Source organism: Pinus tabuliformis, chromosome 9 (assembly GCF_031772625.1).
Source record: "Pinus tabuliformis cultivar Carrire ecotype Pingquan chromosome 9, CPIR1, whole genome shotgun sequence".
Lineage (NCBI taxonomy): Eukaryota > Viridiplantae > Streptophyta > Pinopsida > Pinales > Pinaceae > Pinus > Pinus tabuliformis.
In genome coordinates this window covers 488505664-488527249 of record NC_142307.1, presented here as the reverse complement: position 1 = coordinate 488527249, position 21586 = coordinate 488505664, and the positions used below count along the sequence as shown (strand labels likewise).

Sequence of the window (21586 nt, the reverse complement as noted above, 5' to 3'; positions counted from 1 at the left end):
GTCTATCCCTTGAAGCAGATGGACTTGTAAAAATTGAACTTCGAGCTCTAGCTAAAAACCTTCCCCTAGAATCTCTAGCTCTATGCATGTCATTTTTTTTATTATTTTTCTTCAAGTCAAGTCAATAGTCCTTTTTCTGATCTTCCAGGTCACTCTAGGTGCAAGAAGAGAGCATACTCAAGAAACTACTAAATCAATAACTTTCTCGTTTCTGATCCTCCAGATCACTTTGAAGTGCAAGAGGAGAGCATACTTTGATAGGTTATCAACTTCTTTTCTTGAAATTTTATGTTTTTTTTTTTTCTAAGAATATGGCTACTTAATTTCACTTCCCCGGCAACGGCGCCAAAATGTTTAGTCAATTTAGTGTTGTCTAAATTGCTATCACAAATTGTCAACCCGGGGCTCGTAAGCTGATGAAGTGAAGGTGTACTATATGTACTTAAGCAACCTCTTAGATCTTTTTGTCGTTTGGGGGTGTTGTGGTCAATTTAACTTCCTAAGATGGAGTGATGATTTTATAAACAGATGAGTGATAGTGTGTGTAAGGTGATTTCTAAATGAGTGAGTGTGTGCAATTGGTGTTTTCTAACTACCTTCTAAACTTTGCAAAGAAAGAGATTGAAAGAAATAAACTTGAAATGAAACTGAAAGCAAAGAACCACTTTCTAATGGCACTAGTCACTACTCATGCTGCTGCAAATAAAAAGGTAAGAAAAACTACTTTAAAGACCAATGATCATGTTCATGTCTTCCTAACACTGTGCTTCCAACATATAGTACTATGTAAAACACGATTAAGAAGTAGTTAGAGATAAGTCTAAAAAGTGATAAAGCTCTAAATGACAAATTATAACACCACTGTGCCTTTCTCCAACATTCTGCTTCCAACATACATTGTTATGTGTAACAAGTGAATAAAGAGTTAGTGATATAAGTCAAAAGCTACTCAAAGCAAGTTGTAATTTATTAGTATTCTGATCTCTTAAAGATGAACAACTTATGATAAGGAGACCATCAATGTGTTAGCATACAGCTTGAGAAACTAAACTAGAAATTAAGCTAGAAAAACAGAGTAAAGGCAGCAACTATGAATATGACAACTGAAAATACCATCAGAGATAAAGCAAATACAACAAAGACACACAATCCTGGGCTAACACCTGCAGAAAACAATCCTGATCAGTTTAAAATAAATGCTGGAAATGAAAGTAAATCAAAACTGTACATGTGTTAAATAAAAGGAAAATTGTTGAATTCGAAAGAAGGAAATGGCAATAACATAAAGGTAAATTTACTGTACAAAGGTTGTTATGAATGGGGGCCCTCCATCCACAAAACCCAAAGAAAGATCAGCTACTGGAAAGAGTCAAAACAGCACAGTCTTCTATTAACTCATATGCAAAAATTACAGTAAAAAGTGTTGAAACAGCAGCTTCAAAACAGAGTTTCTGAATACGCTAAAATTGCAGCAATTACATAAACAAAATAAATAAAGACTAATCCTTAAGCGTACGCAGACGCTGGATTTATAGGCGTATGAACAACTGCCTACTGCGTAAAACATGAAACGAGAAATTAACTAACAGTCATGCTAATTAAATGGTTCAGCAACACGTAAACAGGTCCGTGTGCTTTTCTGGAGGGTACGGTCGTCATGGAGGTTGAATCCAAGGTTGGATCCTGTCTCCCATAACCTGCGTAGCGTGGAGGAATCGCCATCTGGAGTGACGTGACCTTTCAGCTTACGCAGCACCGTTTGAGCTGGCTTTGTTGACCGAAGTTTGTTCCACGTTGACCGGAGGTGTGCGTGGCATTGCTGGCCGAACCAATAGCATAGGAACCTTTAACACCTTCATTCCCACGTGCCCATGTGATTCGTTCTTCAAAATGACACGTGGAACATAGAGATCAATGAAAAGGCTACGGAATGATTAGATAGCTGCGGAATTGCTGAATGGCTGCAGAATTGCCAGACAGCTGCGGAATCTCTGTGCATATGTCAAAAATCTAGACAAACAGTCAAACATTAGCAAAGTTAACCAATCATGCTTAAAGACATCAAATGTAATGATCTGGATAGGTTTATGAGGAAAATAGGGCAAAAGAGAGGGATAAGTGAGGAAAAGCTGTAGGTAATGATAGATAACTAGGTGCAAGTTAGAGGCTCTACAATTTGTCCATTGGATTCCCCTAGGAAAAGCGCAGTGTCGGTGGCACTGCACGTTGAGCGAGATTTTTTGTGTGTGCAATTTCCAAAATTTGCAAAAAGCAAAATCTTCTCCAAACCTAACCAAAATTGGTGAGCAGCACCATCATCAAGCATATTGATGAGCCAAGGAAGCTTCAGCAAGCAACCTAAGCCTATGCTCCTCCTTTTTTTCCGTTAGATCCCGCCTTAGCCTAGCTTTCATCTGTTTGACCCTCATGTTGCAAATTTTGTTTCGGGTCCTATAGTGGTAGGCCATGTGCCTAATCATCTGGTTGTCCCTATTGGCCTTCTGTAACAACTTATCTAGGTGCAAATTGACTCTTTCAAGCCAAATCTCTCTATCATCCTCAATTTCCTTCTCAATAGGAGTCAAAGTGATCGGTGTTTCCTTGTCACCTTGTCGTTTTATCTTGAGAAGTTCCAGCTCCATGAGGACCTGCTTGTCACTCAACTGCTTGTTCTCTTGTTCTAGATATGTGATGACATACTTGGCTCTCTCCAAATTGTCCATCAATGCTTGGACTTGAGCCTCCTTTTCCTATATGATAATGTCCTTTATTATTTCTTCATCCTGAGCCTCTAAGTCAATGGTCTCTATGTCATGATGAATATAATGATGTTCTGGCTCATCATGCTCTGTCAAATCAAAGTCTCTCTCTTCCTCCTCATCATCAAAACTTTCCTCTGGCATCTTTTCCTTCCCTTTGTGCATCTGTTGCACCTATACCTGCTATGTTGATGAAGAAGGCAAAGCCCCTTCCACATCCTATGGAGCAAGCATTTGCCTATAGGTTGATGAAGAAGGTAAGGTCCTTCCACATCCTGTGGAGCAAACACTTGCCTATCAGCTGCAAACAATCTCCTTGTGCCCCTCTAATATGTCATGTCGGTCCCGGGCACCCCAGTAGCTCTAGTCTCTTTGGCCTTCTCATCTGTCTTCCTTTGTCCATGTTTGCAAATTTTGAGGCTGTGCACTCCTAGAAAGGGATGAAGGGAGTGAGAAAGAGTGATTAGGAATAAGGGAATGGGAGATGACCTTGTGAGGTATTTAGTGGGATAGGAAATGAATGGGAGGGTAAGAATCATGAAAATGAGGGAGAAGGGCTTGGGTCCTTTTTTGAAGTATAGCTTGTGGGATGAAGGATGAAGGGGTGTAAAATGTTATGGAGTGATATAGGGGTGGGTTTAAGGGCTTTAGTGATAGGTGGTGGGAGAAATAATGGAGATTAGGGTTTCTAGGGTGTAATTGAGGAAGAATCTAGGGTTTCTCTTTTTCCAATGTGAATTACCTTCAAGCTCTTCAATTGCTATTCAATGATGAGGTATAGTGAGGACACTTACTTGCTTGAGGGATGAGAGGGTGATTTTTTATATTTTTAGGAAGTTTGGAGGTTTTCTGGTCTTTTCTACTCAACGTGCAGTGCCAACTACAGACGCGTAGCGCCACCACTCAACGCGTAACGCAGTGTAAATTTGCACTGCTGAAACCTCCCTACGTGCAGCGCCTAGCTTAGAGGTGCAGCGCCACCCCCTCTTCGTAATTTGTTCTATATTCATTCTGCTGAAGGGTAAGGCCTTATCAAGATCTCTTTTTGAGATTCTTTCTATATTAATATGAATTAGAAGAGAAGATTCGTACAAATAAAATGTCTCTGTCATTTACTTCATTCAATGCCTTTCAGTCAAGTGATGAGCCAATCTATTCTTCCACTATATGATAAAAAAAAAAAAAAAAAAAAAAAAAAAAAAAAAAAAAAAATTTGGATCGATCCAATTTCAATATCTATCGAAGGAACAACAAGAAAACGGAGAATATTAAGTACTAAATATTTCCTCATTTCTCTGATGGAAGATTATGTGAAGTTTTTGTTAAAACCCGAACTATGAGAATCTAAATGTGCATATAGAATCTTTTCTTCTATTTTTTTGGCTTACAAAATAAAAGAGGAGGAAAAACACCTTTTATTCATTTTCTCTCATTAGGAACAAACCCTATCAAAAGTTTTATAGGTTTTTTTTTTATGAGTGATATTGCTTCTTACTTGTCTGCTCTTCCTTCTTTAGGAATTTTCAGTATAACGTACAAAATAATCTTCAAATTACGAAGGAATTGACGAATAGGACAAGATCGGAAACCCACTTAGTTCTTCGAATAATGAAATAGGAGAATGGGATCAGAGAAAATAGGAATCTTCTCCAAAATTGCTTAGTTATTCTCCTCATCTCTCCTCCCTATGATCTATCTCTATTTTCCAGATCGTTTGGACAAGGAAAGGAGGGAATGGCGTGTCTCTAGTACACGATATAGCATATCGGGGAACAGTGCATCAACTCTCCTAAGGCAAATGATGTTTTGGACATTTCTCCCAAACCATGAGACCTGTGTAAAAACTGAAGGAGGTTTTTCTTCTTGGGTCTATGGTGGACAAAAACCTCTCTCACTTTTTTCAAATTCATTTTTTATTGCTCAGAAACATCATTTGAATAAAACCTATCCCGATGTGTGGAACAAGGGATTTGTAGAAATGAAGGGAAATGAAGGGGATGAGGGGCTTCTAATTTCTTGAGAAAATTTTGGGAAGTAGGGAGGGATGTTAGGAAATAGGGGAAAGTGGAATTTCAAGGATTGAGTGAGGGGAAGGGGTCCAAAAGGGAAAAACACAGCCCTAACCTAGAAAAGTGTCAAATTGTAGCAATAGGCTAGGGTTTGTGGGAAAATGATGAATTCAAGGGATATCAGTGATGGGAAGTGTTTAAGAGGGTATATTAAGGATAGGGGAAGGTGTATGAGCATCAGGATACAAGTTTTTGTTGATGATTTGACCATCCAAGAAAATTACCTTCAAAACCTTAGGAGAGGGAAATGAGCCTTACCTAAGCACAACTGAAGCACAAACAAGGTGTAAAATGACCCATTGGAACTTGAAATAATGGTGACAACTCTTTGAATGATGGTACACTCAGCCGAATGGTGATATGGACCAATACTTGGAAAACTTTGGAAGGAGTGAAAACAATCCTAGACCTAATACCTAGTGACAAAATTTTACTTGAAGACTCACTGAAATGACAAAGTTTGACTTTGACACCCTAAGACCACTTTGTAAGAGCATGTTTGATCGCTGGTGGAAGGCTGCAAAAACTGACACTAACATTGGCTCCATTGGGGATGGTAGTTCCTTGGAGGTGCCAAGAACACCGTAGACCAAGTGGCCTTATCCATTGGGCATGGAGTAAAAAAAAACCTCAATTTGAAATACATGACTGAACAGTGATGACTCAAAGACACAAACTAACTTTTACTCAAATAAAAACTAACTCAATACTAAAACACAACTGACAAACTGGAAAAGATTCTCAAAATGGAGCTTATTCAATAAAACCTACTCTAACTATGCCATTCATCACCTGATCAAGTGAAATGAGACAACCAATGCAACCAAGTAAGCATTCTGGCTATTGTTTGAATTCTCTGCAAGTGTTTGCTTATGAGCAACAAGAGAGAACCACCGAAATGCAACTCCCATGAAAACTTGTAAACGGATCCAAATTTTCCCAGATTGAATAATATGGATGCTCTATCTGACTCCAAAAATACTGCATAAGGATCTTGAAATTCATGTGCACTGGCACTTAGCTCATCCAATGGATTACTTTGCTTCTCCTCATACCATGAATGCAAAATTTCATTTGAGCTTTGTGACGAGAATCATGCTGAAAATGATAAAGAAACTGGCTGTCGGATCAAGTTTGTATCAATACTTTTTTCAAGCTCACAGTTAGCTAATGGAGAAGGACTTTGACTGCAGACATCATCCAACACATCAGCTATTGGATCATGAAAAACTTGAAAAGACTGTTGCAACCCATTTTCTATTGGTTCCAATGAGATTGCATGATTTTCTACAGGTTGCTCATCCTTTATTGAAGATATACTATGCAAATTTCCCTTCAAAAACTGAAATGATTCAAAACATAATGGTACAAAATCATCTTGCATCATTTGATCATATGTTCTAGCTTCCAATTCTTCATATGCAACCTGACATTCAATGGCATTTGGGGGGCTGCAAATCTAGATATGAGAAGTCTTGAACAAGGATTTCATTGCCCTCTAGATGGTCCAGATCAAAACTTATCGACGGTTGATTTCTGATTGCATGAAAGTTGTCTCTGATGAACTGAAACGAAGTAAAACAAAGAGGCAAAGATCCTTCACTTACTTCAAAATTTTCTGCACTTTCCTCCTCACTTCCATAGCTGATATGCAATGGCTGATCACTGTATTCGAGCTGCTGAAAGTGAACTTCCTCCTTCCACAAACCAGCTACTGATTTGTCTGCAAGACTAGCTTCTGTTTGGAGAACATAATCATCATCATACTAATCAAACTTAGGCAAATCATCAGTATAAAACACATCATCAAGCATACATGTCAAATCAACAGATCTCTCTTCTCCAAGATGATCTATAAAACAATCATTATCAGATCTATGACAACTAGGATAAGAAAGAAAATGTTTTGGATCAGCCACTTGTTTTTCTTCAATCAGTGAGCCATGGTCTTGAACATCATACTCATTCCTTGTGGTGATCTTTTGCATCATCTCTTCCACTTCACCTACCAAAATGTTGAACTTTACCTCTAAATATGTCGATTCCTCTGGATCTATGTTCTTCATCTCTTCTTCATTCAAATTTTCCCTTCTGATCAGCAAATTAGCCTCTACATCTACTGCATCGTTTTGCATCTCTTCAAGTGTTGCAAGGTTCCTTTCCCTCAGTTGAAACTCCATTTCCAGATCAAAGGCTTCTGGATAATGCAAGAGAGCGGAATCAGGAGGAGGTCTTATATTAAGAGGCATCGAACAATAAGCTTGGTTAAATCTGGAAAAAAATTGTTGTACTATCTCCCCTGGTTGTCTTTTCAGCTGGTTAAACTCTTCTAGAATCAAGAAAGGGTTCTGTCTGACCACCCACTTGTCGAGGAAAACTTTGACAAACTTGTTACACAGTAATTTGTCACTGTCCCTATTACCCCTCTCCCACACTTTGGAGGACTCATTCCGAGACCTGTGAGAAGTGACATAACTTGAAAACACTTGCATTATGTTCCCCTAAGTATGGACTTCATATGCCCTGAAGACATCTCCTGCAGAATATCCTTAAAAAGTTCCCTTTTTCCATTAGCGCGGATCCATAGTGTATTACTCGCGCCAATGGGGGAAATCCTCCAAAGAGGGCGCGCCAGTTGGCGCTCTGTCTTAGAGCTATACTCGCGCTAACCAAGTTAGGGAAAGCTTTTTAACAAACGCACGCGCGAAGGTTCTTTCCTTTCGACTCATGAAGCTTTTTAAGGATAATGCCAATCCCATGGATGTCGTGATTAATCTTATCTCCCTTTCCTCTATCCATAATAGCTTTTTGAGGATAAACCCAATCCCATAGATGGTGTGATTGATATTATCTCCTTCTCCTCCATCTATAAAAGCTTGTTCTATTGCCTTGGACAAGCTAGTTCGGGCATAGGGAGAATTATACTTTCAGAAGTCTGAGAGATTGCTGTAAGAGTCTTCTTTGCATTCATAATCAAAGAGAGAGAGGCTTGTTCCCAATCCCGACAAGTTTTGCAAGGCATATGTAGTTGATCACCCATCCAAAGGAGGATTTGACGTCAGAACTATGGTTGTATTCTTCTTTGTTGTTTATCAATAATAGATGACTATCATTATGGTTCCACTCTTGTTGTTCATTGTAATGATGTTTGAGTTATATCTTTTCTGACCGATATATAATTGCATCTATTGGATTTTATGCTTGTATTTGTGTCATTCTTTGTACGTGCAGGTGTCCATTCACGGAGATCGTGAGGATCGTGACCAGCCGGAGCAAAGGAACGGGAGTGTCGACTCTTCTACAACACTAGCGTTGGAATCCAAGTAGGCTCTCATCATTTACCTTTAATTTGTAATTAGGAACCTACCTGTTAGCATTGTTTGATTGTTTCTAGACCCATTATGGGCTAGTGGGGATCGCCTCTGTCCGCAGAGGGGATTTACCTCTCCAACAATTTGGCGACTCCACTGGGGATGGTATTTGTTGTTTGATTTGTAAACTTTGGACAGAGCCTGAAGTACGGCCAGATAGCCTTCGAAACGTTATTGCTCTGCATTAGCGAAGTAGATCAATGCCACTTCAGTCAATCTTCGGTTTGGTTTACGAACCGAACAACTTGGAGTTTGTCTTGCCCTTTGGTTTTCTCTTGTTTTGCTTGCTTAGATAAGCTTTCTGGGTTGAATTTTTAAGTTGTCTCTTGCTGCCTGGTCTGTCTGGATACTGTTGATCAAGCCTTGGACTGCTTGTTTTTATTTTTAAGCTAGCAAACTTGATTAGCGTGAATTTTTCCCTGACAGTCGCACCAGTGGGCGCATGTTGCACAAAAACAACTCGCACCAATCCCTTAAAAGCGCGAGTTAGAGCCTGACAGTCGCGCCAGGCCTGTGAACTTTTCCAGTTTGCTTGTTTGGAAGCCTTCTGAGCTTGGATTTCTGTCTACATCTTTTTCGACTACTGGAGTGTGTCAGAGCTTTGTTTGACTGGTTTTGACCTTCATCCTTCGGGTGTTTGCCTCTTTCCATCGATTTCACATTCCAACCCTAGGGCATCTAGTGGCTTTGTGCATCGAGCCTTCCGTAGGAGTTTTTGGTTCTTTGATTGTCCAGTCGACTTCTTGGCTACTTTTTGCACTTGTCTAGTGGTTGTCAAAACCTTTTATTGTGTTTTTCGAGCAATTTACCTCTTTTTCGTTTGGATTTCGCTTGGCTTTGTTTGGGCTTAGATTACATAGCTCATTGAGGTCTTTGTGATTTTTCTTGGTTTGAAAGATTGTCTTGGTGTTTCAGGGACTTGATTGTGTTTTCATTGAGTGAAATTTGTCTTTTTTACTCTTTGTTATTATCTCTCAAAATTTGTTTAGTGCATTTTGCCATCGAAAGGAAAACAAACAATCTCTTTTGCGTTGCAGTAGTTAATGGAAATTAGAGCTTTTCATTGTTATTGGCGATTAGTGACTTTAAAGAAGTTTCGTTTATTGCCATTAGCTACATTAGAGTCATTGTTGATTGTTTTATGATCATTTTGTTTGATTGAAAGATCTCAACTCTCTCGTAGCTAGCGTTCATTGAATGAAATGATATATTTTGGCATATAGCTTGCATTTAGGAATTGTGAGAGATTACATACGGTAGGACCTGGAAACTAAAACCTAATCAAAGATCAACCGTAAAACGAACTGAATGAATCTAAAAACGCATTGGAACTTAACGCATACATCTAGAGGTCTAGGCTAGAGACGTGTTCCGGCGTCGTTAAACCTAGTCACTGTTGTTTCACATTAAGGTTGGGCGATTCCTCCTTTTGTGACTCAATAGTGTTCTAGCACGGATTTGTGCTCCCATGTACCATTTAGTATATGGGGAGACCCCACTAGGTTATCATCCTTTATCCACAGGAAGCCGTGTCTGCCGCCTTACAAGCCGTAACGCACTAAACATAGCATTCGGGAAGATTGACTACCGTACAGAAAGTCCTTGGTTTTCATATGATTGCCAAGGTGTATATGCAGTTTTACGGATTTGTTTGGTAAACCCTTTGCCTAGTTTCTCCAGAGTAGTCAATTTTGATCCTTTTCGGACTCGCTAAAAGAAAAGGCTCACCTGAGCATTTGTCACTTCGAGCTCACTAAACAATCGAAGGCGACTAGAGTCACCTTTTCGTCCTTTTCTCGACTCTTAAAACATGAAAAGGTCAATTTCAGTTCCTTTGTCTTAAAATTTATTCGGCCGCGATTCACATTTACCCGGTTAGATCTTGTTTGCGTTAGTTTGAGTAGGGTCCTTTCTCGTTAGCTTCCCTAGGATTTTGTGAAGTTTTCATCCTGGCGGAATTACCAATTTCGTCCCCTATTCCAAGTGACCAAGGGTCTCCATCCTTTGCTGCTCCCGAGATACCAGTTGCGAGTGATACTCTTCCTATTATTCCGAGTATCCAACCGATTAACTCTCGTGCTCCAGGCGACGAGGCTTACGAATTTCATTGGAACCCCGTTTGGGAACCTTCTGAAGACGGTATCACTTTTTGGGAATACACTTCCCCTCGTGTTTTGGCCCCACTATTTTCTTCCGATATGGAGGAAGTATCCCCTATTCCGAGTGAAGAATCCGTTGCGACGAGCGGTGAAATTACCACCGCCACGGAACCTATACCTGTTAGTAGCACCCCTACTACTGGGAGACTACCTACAGGCTATAAAGCATTAAAGGATGTTATGTCTTCTAGGACTCCCTCCACGAGTTCTATTTGGTCACAACTCTTTACTCCCACCACGGAGCCTTTTACTCCACAAAGTTGCAGTACGTCTGTTACCTCAATCCCAACCATTCCAACGGTATGTGTAGCCTCTCCAGCCCCCGTTTTTAGTGGCCCATCGACCTCTATATTCGGAGTCGTTGATCCTACATCAAACGTCCCACTTTCTATTCCAGCAGAGGGGCCATACGACCAGTATTTACGACATCTTGGTAGGCCTTTGTCGTCTCAACCGACTGTTGAGATTTCGGTCCCGTTGTCAATTGATTGGGGCACCACCTATTATCATGGTGGCCAAGTATCACCTGTGCAACCCCAAGGGCCACCTAATCAAGACCAACAGTCTTACACAGGGAAACCTGGGAGCCAACAAGGACAACCCTTCCAGGGACAACCTTTGGCCTCTAGTGGTCCGTCTTTCACTTCTTATGCTCAACCTTCTGATAACCCAGGTCAATCTTCTGTTCAACAAGGCCAGCCTGGTATCCAACAAGGTTACCCTACTGGACAAATTGGTCAATCATATGTTCACCCAAACCAGCCTAATGTCCAGTATGGTCCAACATCTGGACAAGCTGGTCAACCGTATGGTCAACCCACCGTCCAGTATAGTCAAGCACCTGGGCAAGTCGGCCAGCCTCAAATCCAATCAGGCCAACCAACTGCCTAGCCCACTCGACCATCTGGTCCGTCAGGACAACCCTCAGTTGTGCAAAGACAACTCCACCCCCAGAAAGTACAACCTTCTGGGTAGGTGGGCCAACCTCAATATCAACTAGGTCAACCTTCCGGCCAGATGGCCCAACCTACAGGACATCCTTCTGGCGCTGCTCAACCAGGAACTCAAATGGTTGTTGTCTCACAAGCTCAACCTGGTTTTAGGCCCCAGGCTGGACCCCAAGCCCCATCCGGTTTTCAAATGCAAGTTGGCGTTCAATCCCAACCAGTCTATCAAACTCAGCCTGTTTCTCAAGCTCAGTTTGGAGTCCAGCCGCCTTATGGTTACCAGGAACCCCAAGGGCAACCTTCGTTTGCCCCATATCAAAATTATCAACAACTGCAGGCAAATCCTTATCAGAATTATCTGCAATCGTATGGTGCTCCTGCAGGACAGTTTAGTAATCCATGGAATGCTGGGGGGCAGAACCAAAATCCCTACGGACAAAACCCTATGGGGCCAAATCTGTCCGGACAAAGCCCATGGGGGCAACCGCCAGTTGGTTGGATCCCTGGTGCTCCATCCTACCCGCAGCCCCAGATGTCCTTCAACCCTCAGTTGCCCTTCTTAGCAACCTTAGAACTATCGGATGTGTCCAAACTGACCAATGATCCCATTCTCCATAATCCGTATTGGCCTCCGGTTCCGACGAAGATTCCCGGTGATTGTCCTAAATTTGATGGTAAAGCTAATGAAGATCCTCAAGCTCATGTCATGACCTATCACTTGTGGTGTTCATCGAATTCGTGGATTGATGATTCGATTCGGCTTCGCCTTTTTCAAAGGACTCTCATTGGCTCTGCAGCTAAGTGGTATATTGAGCTCACTCACGGATCCTTTCAGGATTTTAACTCATTGGCTATGGCATTTCTAACTCATTTTCAGTTGCCCATTCGATATGAAACGAGTACACACCTCCTGACATCCTTAAGACAGACAACGGCTACGCATATCTCTGATCATATCCATGAATGGAGACGGCGTCGATGTATGATCAAGTTTTGGATTCCCGACCAACTTCTTACCGACTGGTTTACGACTTCGTTCGTTCCCCCAATAGCACGAGACATTGCAATGGGGGCATGTGTCACTGAAGAACAAGCTATCGCGCGCGCTCAGTACCTTGACTTGGTTTATTCCCAATCTGGTACATTGTATGATTATTTTCCTGATGCCCCGAGACCAGGAACATCGAAAGCCCCGCCAACACCATCTGTTGACGGTATTATTAGTTCTGTTAACTCATCCTCGAAGAAGAATTCCGCGAACCCTGGGAAGCAAAAATCAAATGCTTCAAATGAACACACTTCTCAGGCTACACCCAATTTGAATATTACTTCCGAGGTCAATGTCGTCCAGTCCACCACGGCAGACAAAGCCTCAAAAGGAAAGAAGAAAGGAAAAGGGAAGAATAAGCCGGATCAACCTAAACAGGACTCCCCTAAACCTCCACCCGAGGAAGGTGCCAAGCGCAAACCCAAGTATCCTTGTCTTATCTGTGATGACGATCACTATACCAAAGACTGCCCCAGACGGTCCGAAGTTAGTCGTTTGTTGAAAGGTGCTCCTGGGACTCCTGCGGTGCTCAAAGAACCATTTCCCTCGCATTCCCTCGCAACAAACTCAAATGGTGGTTGACCCCTCTCAACCTCCATCTTCCTTCGGTTCTCAAGTATTTATGGCTGGAACGATACCTGTCCACACCAGTACTCGGACAAAAGAATATCCGTCATCTGCCGGGAAAGAGCTTGAGGTCCCCTTCAGTGCTCCTCCGTCCAGTTCAGGCCTGCTCCACATTGAGAAACCTAGCACTGAGACGCCTATTCGACCCCCTCCAAAAGGAGTACTCTGGAAATCTTCTTACAACCCAAATGCTCGTGCTGCACAGCACTACAGTATTGTTGAGGACTTAGCTCAGGCTCCGTTGGCTATGTCCGCTTTAGAATTCCTCCAGAGCTGCCCTTCTCAGAGGAAGTCCTTGCTATCGGCCATCAGTGGCATAGACCCGGCCGACTCGGACCTGATTACTTTTGATTTGGAAAGCCATACGCCGAGACTGCCTCACCAAATCGCATTCCTCATACAGGTTATTATTAATTCCAAAACGATTAATCGTACAGTCTTTTATGAAGGTGCTTCAACTTGCATCATGTCTGTTTCCTGTTGGAAAGAAATTGGTTCTCCGACGCTGAGCCAGTCTCCCACAACCTTGGAAGCTTTTGATGGAAGAGCATCCCGTCCCTATGGTATACTCCAACGTTTGCCCATCTCTTTGGAAGGGAAGACGGTCGAGATGGAAGTTGAATTTGTTGATGCTAATCTTACCTACAACCTCCTTCTCGGACGTAGTTGGACATACGCAATGCAAGTTGTAGCTTCGTCTTTGTTTTGTATCATCTGTTTCCCTCATCAAGGGAAGATTGTTACCGTAGACCATCTTTCATTCTTCGCTTCCTCTTCCGAAGGCAACATCCCTTTTGTGGAGCATACCTCCAAATCATATGAGAGTCTGGGAACCGGCTTTTTAAAGATCCCGCCCTCATGGGTGTTTTTCCGCTCCCACCTCCTAACATCACTTCCGTCAATATGATTACTGTTCGTTCTGATCCGTGGATCCTCCCTCCCACTAATCAAGTAGAATCTTGGGGCGATGAGATGCCGTTGAGTCCTGCCGAGCTCAACTACGTCGAAATCATTGTTGCATCGGCTCCCTCTCCTGAACCTGCTCCTTCGAGCAAGGTTCCCGACTCGTTCGCTCCATCCTCATGGCTTGGAGATGAGACTTCTTCAGACCCTTTAAAAGAAATATTCCCTTCTGACGAAGCCATTATTGAGACTATGTCTCCCGAGGAACCTCCTTGGCATGATTCTCACCATCGTTCCTCGTTTCTCCTTGCCCATCAGGATATGCTTACTTGTCTCGAACGGTTTGCTCCTTGTCTCCCATTTCAAACCCTTCAAACACCTATCCAAGTTTATCAAGTGTCCTCTGAAGGAAATATGGGGAACATCACGCAAACCCAGCCTATCGACATCTCTGCGAAACCAGGGATTGTCGAACATCTTCACATTGGAGTCACTTGTACTCCGGAGGAGATTCAACTCTATACCAATCTTTTTCGCGAATTTCATGACGTCTTTGCATGGTCCTACGAAGAAATGCCCGGCATTGATCCTAGCATAGTGGTGCATGAGATACTCACGTACCCGGGTGCTAAGCCTGTTCGTCAACGTTTACGCCCCGTACACCCCCGCAAGGCTGCAGCTATTAAGGCGGAAGTGGAAAAGCTTCTTAAAGCTGGTTTTATTTACCCTATCCCACTCACAGATTGGGTCTCCAACATCGTGCCTGTGAATAAAAAACAGGGTACCATCCGTGTTTGTGTCGATTATCGTGATATTAATCGGGCCTGTCCTAAAGATAATTTCCCCACACCATTCATTGATCAACTTATTGACGAGTGTGCCGGAAGCGAAATGTACTCCTTTATGGACGGTTTTTCTGGGTATAACCAGATAAATATTGCCCCCGCTGATCAACACAAGACCGCTTTTATCTGTCCATGGGGCACTTTTGCTTATAAGAAGCTCCCTTTCGGTCTCAAAAATTCTGGTGCTACCTTCTAACGTGCAATGTCTTAACGCTTTTCATGACATTCGCCACATTGTACAACCGTACCTGGATGATCTACCAGCTCATTCAGCCAAACGCCAGGACCACCCTACCCATCTTCGCGATATCTTTGTTCGCTATCGACACTACCGTATCAGACTCAATCCTCACAAATGTGTCTTCTGCGTTGAATCCGGCCGACTTCTCGGGTTTATCGTCTCCCGAGAGGGCATCCGTTTGGATCCCCTTAAAGTCGAGGCTATTGTGAATCTTCCTCCCCCTGCTTCTTTACAGCTATTGCAAAGCTTGCAGGGTAAAGCAAATTTTTTAAGACGATTCGTTCCAAACTATGCCGAAGTGGCTAAAGGTTTTACACGGTTGCTAAAACGAGACGTTCCTTTTCATTGGGATGCTCTCGCTCAAAAGTCTTTCGATCATCTCAAGAATCTCTTGGTTTCCGCTCCATTGTTGCATCCTCTGAACTATCATCGCGACTATACTCTGTATTTGGCCGCCGCCGACACCACTATCGGCTTGGTTCTCGTTCAAAGTGACGATGATGACACTGAGCATGTTATATATTATCTCAGCCGCAACCTTTTAGACACGGAAACTCGATATGCTTATGTCGAAAAGTTGGCTTTGGCCATCGTTTGTGCCGTCCAATGCTTCCGTCACTACATTCTGCTGCGCACTACCACCGTGGTTTCTGATTGCAACCCCATGACGTACATTTTGTCACGCCAGTTGTTGGGGGGTAAGTACTCAAAGTGGATTGTCATCCTCCAAGAGTTCGACTTGGAATTTACCACTGCCAAGTCCAAGAAATCCCTTGTATTCGTTGAGTTACTTTGCTCTTTGCCATCTTCTTCCCCGCCCTCTCACTCAGAGGATCATATTCCGGATGAGACCTTGTTTCTCATTAGCACCCTCGATCCCTGGTACGGGGATATCATCGTATATCTGCAAACGTCCTCCTTTCGCCCCACCGTGTCCAAAGACGCTCGGCGAAGGATCCGTCATCAGTCTCAACCATACCGTATCATTGGGGATACACTATACCGCCTCGGCGCCGACTCTGTTCTCCGCCGATGTCTAACTCTCGAGGAAGCTGAGCGTGTTTTGAATGACTACCACTCTGGTGCCTGTGGTGGTCACATGTCCGAATATGCCACTGCCCAAAAAATCCTCCGTGCTGGCTACTTTTGGCCCTCTATCTTTAAGGATTACATTCTTGCCGTCCGCTCTTGTCATGAGTGCCAGATATACCAGCGGAAGATGCGTGCACCTCCCGCTCCATTGCACCCTGTTGTCACCGTCGACCCTTTTGCAAAATGGGGCATTGATTATACGACCTGTAACCCTCGCTCGGCCGGGGGGCATGGGTATATTATCGTTGCCGTTGATTACTTCACTAAATGGGCCGAGGCGATGCCCACATTAACTGAAGACGGTCACACAGCGGCGCAATTCTTGTTCAACCATGTTATCTCGCGATTCGGCGTCCCTCAAGCCATCGTCACTGATCACGGGAAGCATTTCCGTAATCATATGATGACAGAACTAACAACCCAGCTGGGCTTACGGCACGATAGTTTGACTCCATACTATCCTCAGGCCAATGGCCAAGTTGAAGCTATCAACAAGATTTTGGTTACAATGCTTCAACGTACCATTGGCATGCATAAGTCTAACTGGCACTTGATGTTGTTCCCTGCCTTGTGGGCCTACGGAACCTCCGTGAAGGATTCCACTGGTTTCACTCCATTTCAACTAGTTTATGGACTGGAGGCTACCCTTCCAATCGAGTGTGAAATCCCTTCATTAAAATTGGCCGTCGAACTACTTCCCAACACTACTCCGGTAGAAGAACGCATTCTTTACCTGGAACGGCTAGATGAGACCCGTCGCCTAGCCTCTATGGCCATTGAAGCACAAAAAAAGCGAGTAAAGACTCACTTCGATCACACTGTCCATCCACGTTCTTTCGTTGAGGGATATTTAGTCCTGCTATACGATCAGGCAAACAATAAGCTGGGGGCAGGAAAACTCGAGCCTATGTGGCTAGGTCCTTATATTGTCAAGAAAGTTTTGCAAAAAAGGGGCCTACGAGCTAATTGACTATGAAGGGAACCCCCTCGAGAAGCCCCGAAATGGGTTGTACTTGAAAAAGTACTATGCGTGATACTTATACATTTTGTTTTGTACATACATGTACTTTAGCAGGTGTGTTGTGTGTGTGTGTGTTTTTGTTTTGAAGGCGTGACTGCCGCTTATTGTGTCTTTCGCTTCTTGTGCAGATGTTTGATACACCTTATGTTGGTTTCGCTGATTGTGCCTGCCGCAGTACTCGCAACTTGTCCTCTGCGGCGTGGGTGATCTATCATCCTCATGGCAAGTTGATAGATCTTCAAGGTGTGTGTTTGGGTTGTACCACTAACAATGTCGCCGAATATTGTGATGTAATTGAACTACTTGCTGAAGCAATTAATCTCGGCATTCGTGCATTAGTAGTGAACCTAGACTCTCAACTTGTCGTCCACCAGCTCAACGGGCAATATTCCGTCAGAGACCATCGCATTCTAAGGTTGTATTTACGTGTGAGATTGTTAGAAAGGAGCTTTGATTTCATTACATATCAGCATATTCCAAGACAATTGAACACATTAACTGATGCATTGGCTAACCATGTATTAGATAGACATTTGCGTAATATATAAAACATCATACAAGAAAGCATATAAAGCACAAAAATAAAACCATAGAAATAGGCATATGTATATATATATGTGTGTCGCAATGTTTGCACTACGTGCATCATATAGTTCAAAAAATAATACATGTTCATCTCAAATACATCCAGAGACGACATGTCTCTCAAAAAATATGCATGAAAAAGAAACCTAGGAGTCTAGTCCCGGTGGTGCTCATGATAGCACAACACCACGCGCACCAAGCGTCTCAACAGATGATGGACACGATTAGGCACCCCCACTGTGTGCCTCTGGTATGCTAGTGGCATATCTGCCAGTCTAACGTAGTCAGGAATCCCTCGGGCAAGTCCCTCGAGATTCTGAATCAGTTCCTCCCCCTCGGCACCCTCTTCCTGAGGGTCGGCAGCGGGCTGGTTCCTCCGAGCGATGGGAGACATGCCAACTGGTCGCTTTAGGCCAACATCTGCATATATATACAATTGGTGTTAGGACAAACATGTATTAACAAAAAAACATATAAAACATCAAAAATAAAAAGAGATCTTACCCAGCTCCTCGTCCCACTCCTCTCCCTCGGGAAATGGGAGATCTGGGTCTCCGGTGAAGTCAGTCCCTGCATATGGCCAATCCTCCACCACAATCAGCTGACGGCAGAGCCATATAAAGAGCTCGGGCCTCCAGGACATCTGCTGCCCCCCTCCTCCCCTAGGCATCAGTGCTGCCTAGCGAGCCATCCTAGGCTCTCGTGGCAAAGGATCAGCCACTATAGCTCCCTGTCCCTGAAAAATTGGTAATCGTTCCAAGAAAAATGATACCACGATTGAGCCGTACCCAAACTGCTTTACTCCTCCTCGCTTACACTTTGTAAGCTGCCTCTTGATGTTAGCGGTCACTGCTGTGGCCCAATCAAAGATGGTAGGATTTAGGCATTCTGTGGCTAACAGAAGATGGTTTTTGCTCACCTCATGAGGCGCCTGCACCCCTGCAGCTCGAGTAATGGTGAACAGTATCACCCTTAGATTCAAGTCCAGAACGGTAGGAATATCCACCTTTGCACTGTTCCTTCCAAATTGTGCCCCTGGGCACACTCGGTCTCGAACTTCGGTCATCTTCTCCCTGGAAGGTCTACTCCCGGTCAAAATGGGCCTCACCCCTCTCCGTGACAACCCCGTGATGAAGTAGACATCAGACACATCAAGCTCCAGCACTTGGTCCCGTAAACGGAACACTTGGTCATTAACATCCCACAGATCAATTATGAATTGCACTAGCTCGGGCTGAGCGCACAAGTAAGGCGTAAGAAAGAATTTCTTAAGCCCGCAGTCCCTTAGGGCATTCATGCACCCTTCATCCTCAAGGGCCAAAGCATCCATGGTATCATGTTCTCGTTCCTTCCATTCTACTACCATTTTGCCTGCTTTCCTGCACCCACAAGAACACATAAATCACAATTAGATCATTGGTAAGCTTGCAATCCAGTTAGATTCAAAATGCATTGGGAAATTTTAAGCGGAAAATTGAGTTGCGCAGTTGGCGCGACTGTTTCTAAAACAGTCGCGCCAATGGGTGCGACCCTTTTGGAAAAATCGACCCATTAGCGCAGGTCCGTGCCAGATACCCACGCCAATGGGCAAAGCCCTAAATTTTGCAATACCCCTTTGCAGAGGCCAATCAGGAAGCAAAAGGCATAAAAAAATGTATGGAAATGGAGCCAAGGGAAGCGCCTCTTACCTGGAACCGACAAAATCCCGAATGGTTGCACGGATTGGCCGTAATCACCGTCTGAAGTTCACTCCCCAAACAGACCACTGCTACTCTTCAGAGAGGTAAAAAGTAAAAGTAATTCTATTTTTACCATTTTCACCATATTTATAACTTTTTGACTTATAATAAGATTTGAAGAGTTACTTTTTGAATATTTTGATATATCTTGGTCGAAAATGGATTTTACACTTGCTTTTTGTGTAGCGATAGGTCTTTTATGCAACTTCGATGGTGAAACGAGTTGTATTTTATACTTTTTCGGACTCAGTAAATACACGAAAAAATCACTGTGGAGTCATCTTTCGGCTCTTTTCTGACTCTATAAACATGAAGAGATCGCCAAGTTATCCCTCTTGACTCATTAAACGTAAATAAGAGGCAGTCGTCTTTAAACTCTTTTCCGACCGTGTAAAAACGAAAAGATCGTCGGACCCTTGTCGTTTCAGGTTCGTTAACGGTTACGAAGCGATGCAGCTTCGATCGCTTTTTTACTTTTTCAGGTCGAAATCACTACTCATGAAAAGTACTCCTCGATCGAAATGGTCGGGCGGTTCTTTCGAGCATTGTTTTATACTTTTTCGGGCTCGAGAGACACAACTTTACGAAAAAGGACACCCTTGGAGTTTTCTTTTCTGTTGTCTTTTCAAACTCTCTAAACATGAAAAGACGCCGAGTTCTTCCTCTATCATACTCGTTAAAACCTGATGACATCGGATTCCGTCGAAATGACGCTTTACAAGCATATGCTATCCTCGTCAAGCTTGTTAATAAAAATAACTGGGGTACTCGCCAGAAATGGTGGGGGAAAATGGAACCATAATTATTGTCGTGTCGGCAGTATGTCCCTCTTGAACATGGCACTTGTCTGCTTTCGTGTCTGGGTGGGGACATCTCATCTCGTTTTTCACTTGCCTCCATGGATTTGGGTGATCCTGTTTGACCTCTCATTTGCTCATTGCCTCGTCACCATGACCTTTGATCCATTGATGTCAAATATTGCCAAGTCCACTGTCGTGCCGCCGATATGTTCAAGAGAAGTTGACCTCTGCAGAATAACAACCTCCCTCTGATAGCTCGCATAATTCTGATTCACCACAACATTCTTCCTCTATCTCGTGTCGATGATGTGGGAAACACTATGGCCCACCTTCGATCAAGGTCACTTCCTGTCGACTTCAGCTCATTATCCAGGAAGCTGATCTAGAGACTCCCTTCCGGTGCCTTGGAGCCTGCATGCCTCAATGGCAGGTTCTTCGTGTTCGACGTGAGGTTTTCATCATTGGCCTCCGATCGAATGATTCTACGGGTGTTCGACGCCAGCTCACTGATTCGCACGTCGTAGATTGTACCTATAGTACCTTGAGGGCCATTGTCATTATTGGTGGTACCTCTCACGTCTGTTAACAGTTTTCATTATTGACTGGTAATCAGATGATGTTCATGCATGTTCGACTTCAACTCATGTATTCGCATGCTTGAACTTGTACTTTTGTTCGGGTCAAGATGGAGCGCAAGACCCTGGATTTTGTCTGTTGGAATCCAGGCTACGATTTTGTGGATTATTGTGATTATTACATGACTCATTCACTGGATGGTTGCGACCATGCCTGAGTCTATTCATCGATCCTCACCGGATGGCTGCGCCCATACCTTGGATCTAGATTATTATGTACTCTGTTATGGATGGCTGCGCCCATACCACATATATTATGTACTCGAGATATCAGTTGTACCTCTCTATGCAGATTCTCCGGCGGCAGCATTTTCAGTTGCATGTGTTCTTGTAAAGCATTTCACCCCTCTCTCTCTCGGGCCTCATGCTTTAGGGGGCATTTGTTACATAGTAATTTGTCACCATTTGTCACCGTCCCTATTACCCCTCTCCTGCACTTTGAAGGACTCATTCCGGGACCTGTGAGAAGTGACATAACTTGAAAACACTTGCATTATGTTCCCCTAAGTATGGACTTCATATGCCCTGAAGACATCTCCTGCAGAATATCCTTAAAAAGTTCCCTTTTTCCATTAGCGCGGATCCACAGTGTATTACTCGCGCCAATGGGGGAAATCCTCCAAAGAGGGCGCACCAGTTGGCGCTCTGTCTCAGAGCTATACTCACACAAACCGAGTTTGGGAAAGATTTTTAACAAACGCACGCGCGAAGGTTCTTTCCTTTCAACTCATGAAGCTTTTTAAGG

General features: G+C 43.3%; 1 protein-coding gene across 1 annotated transcript in view; it reads right to left on the bottom strand.

Annotated features, from left to right (window-relative positions):
• The window catches only part of LOC149149342 (uncharacterized), a 69039-nt gene that overhangs the window by 17531 nt on the left and 29922 nt on the right, over positions 1 to 21586 (bottom strand). Inside the window, exons 5-6 of the mRNA XM_089442454.1 lie at positions 18484 to 19046; positions 17864 to 18087 (exon numbers count right to left, since the gene is read on the bottom strand). Coding sequence (XP_089298580.1) covers positions 17864 to 18087; positions 18484 to 19046 — 787 coding nt within the window. The remainder of the gene's footprint in view (positions 1 to 17863; positions 18088 to 18483; positions 19047 to 21586) is intronic.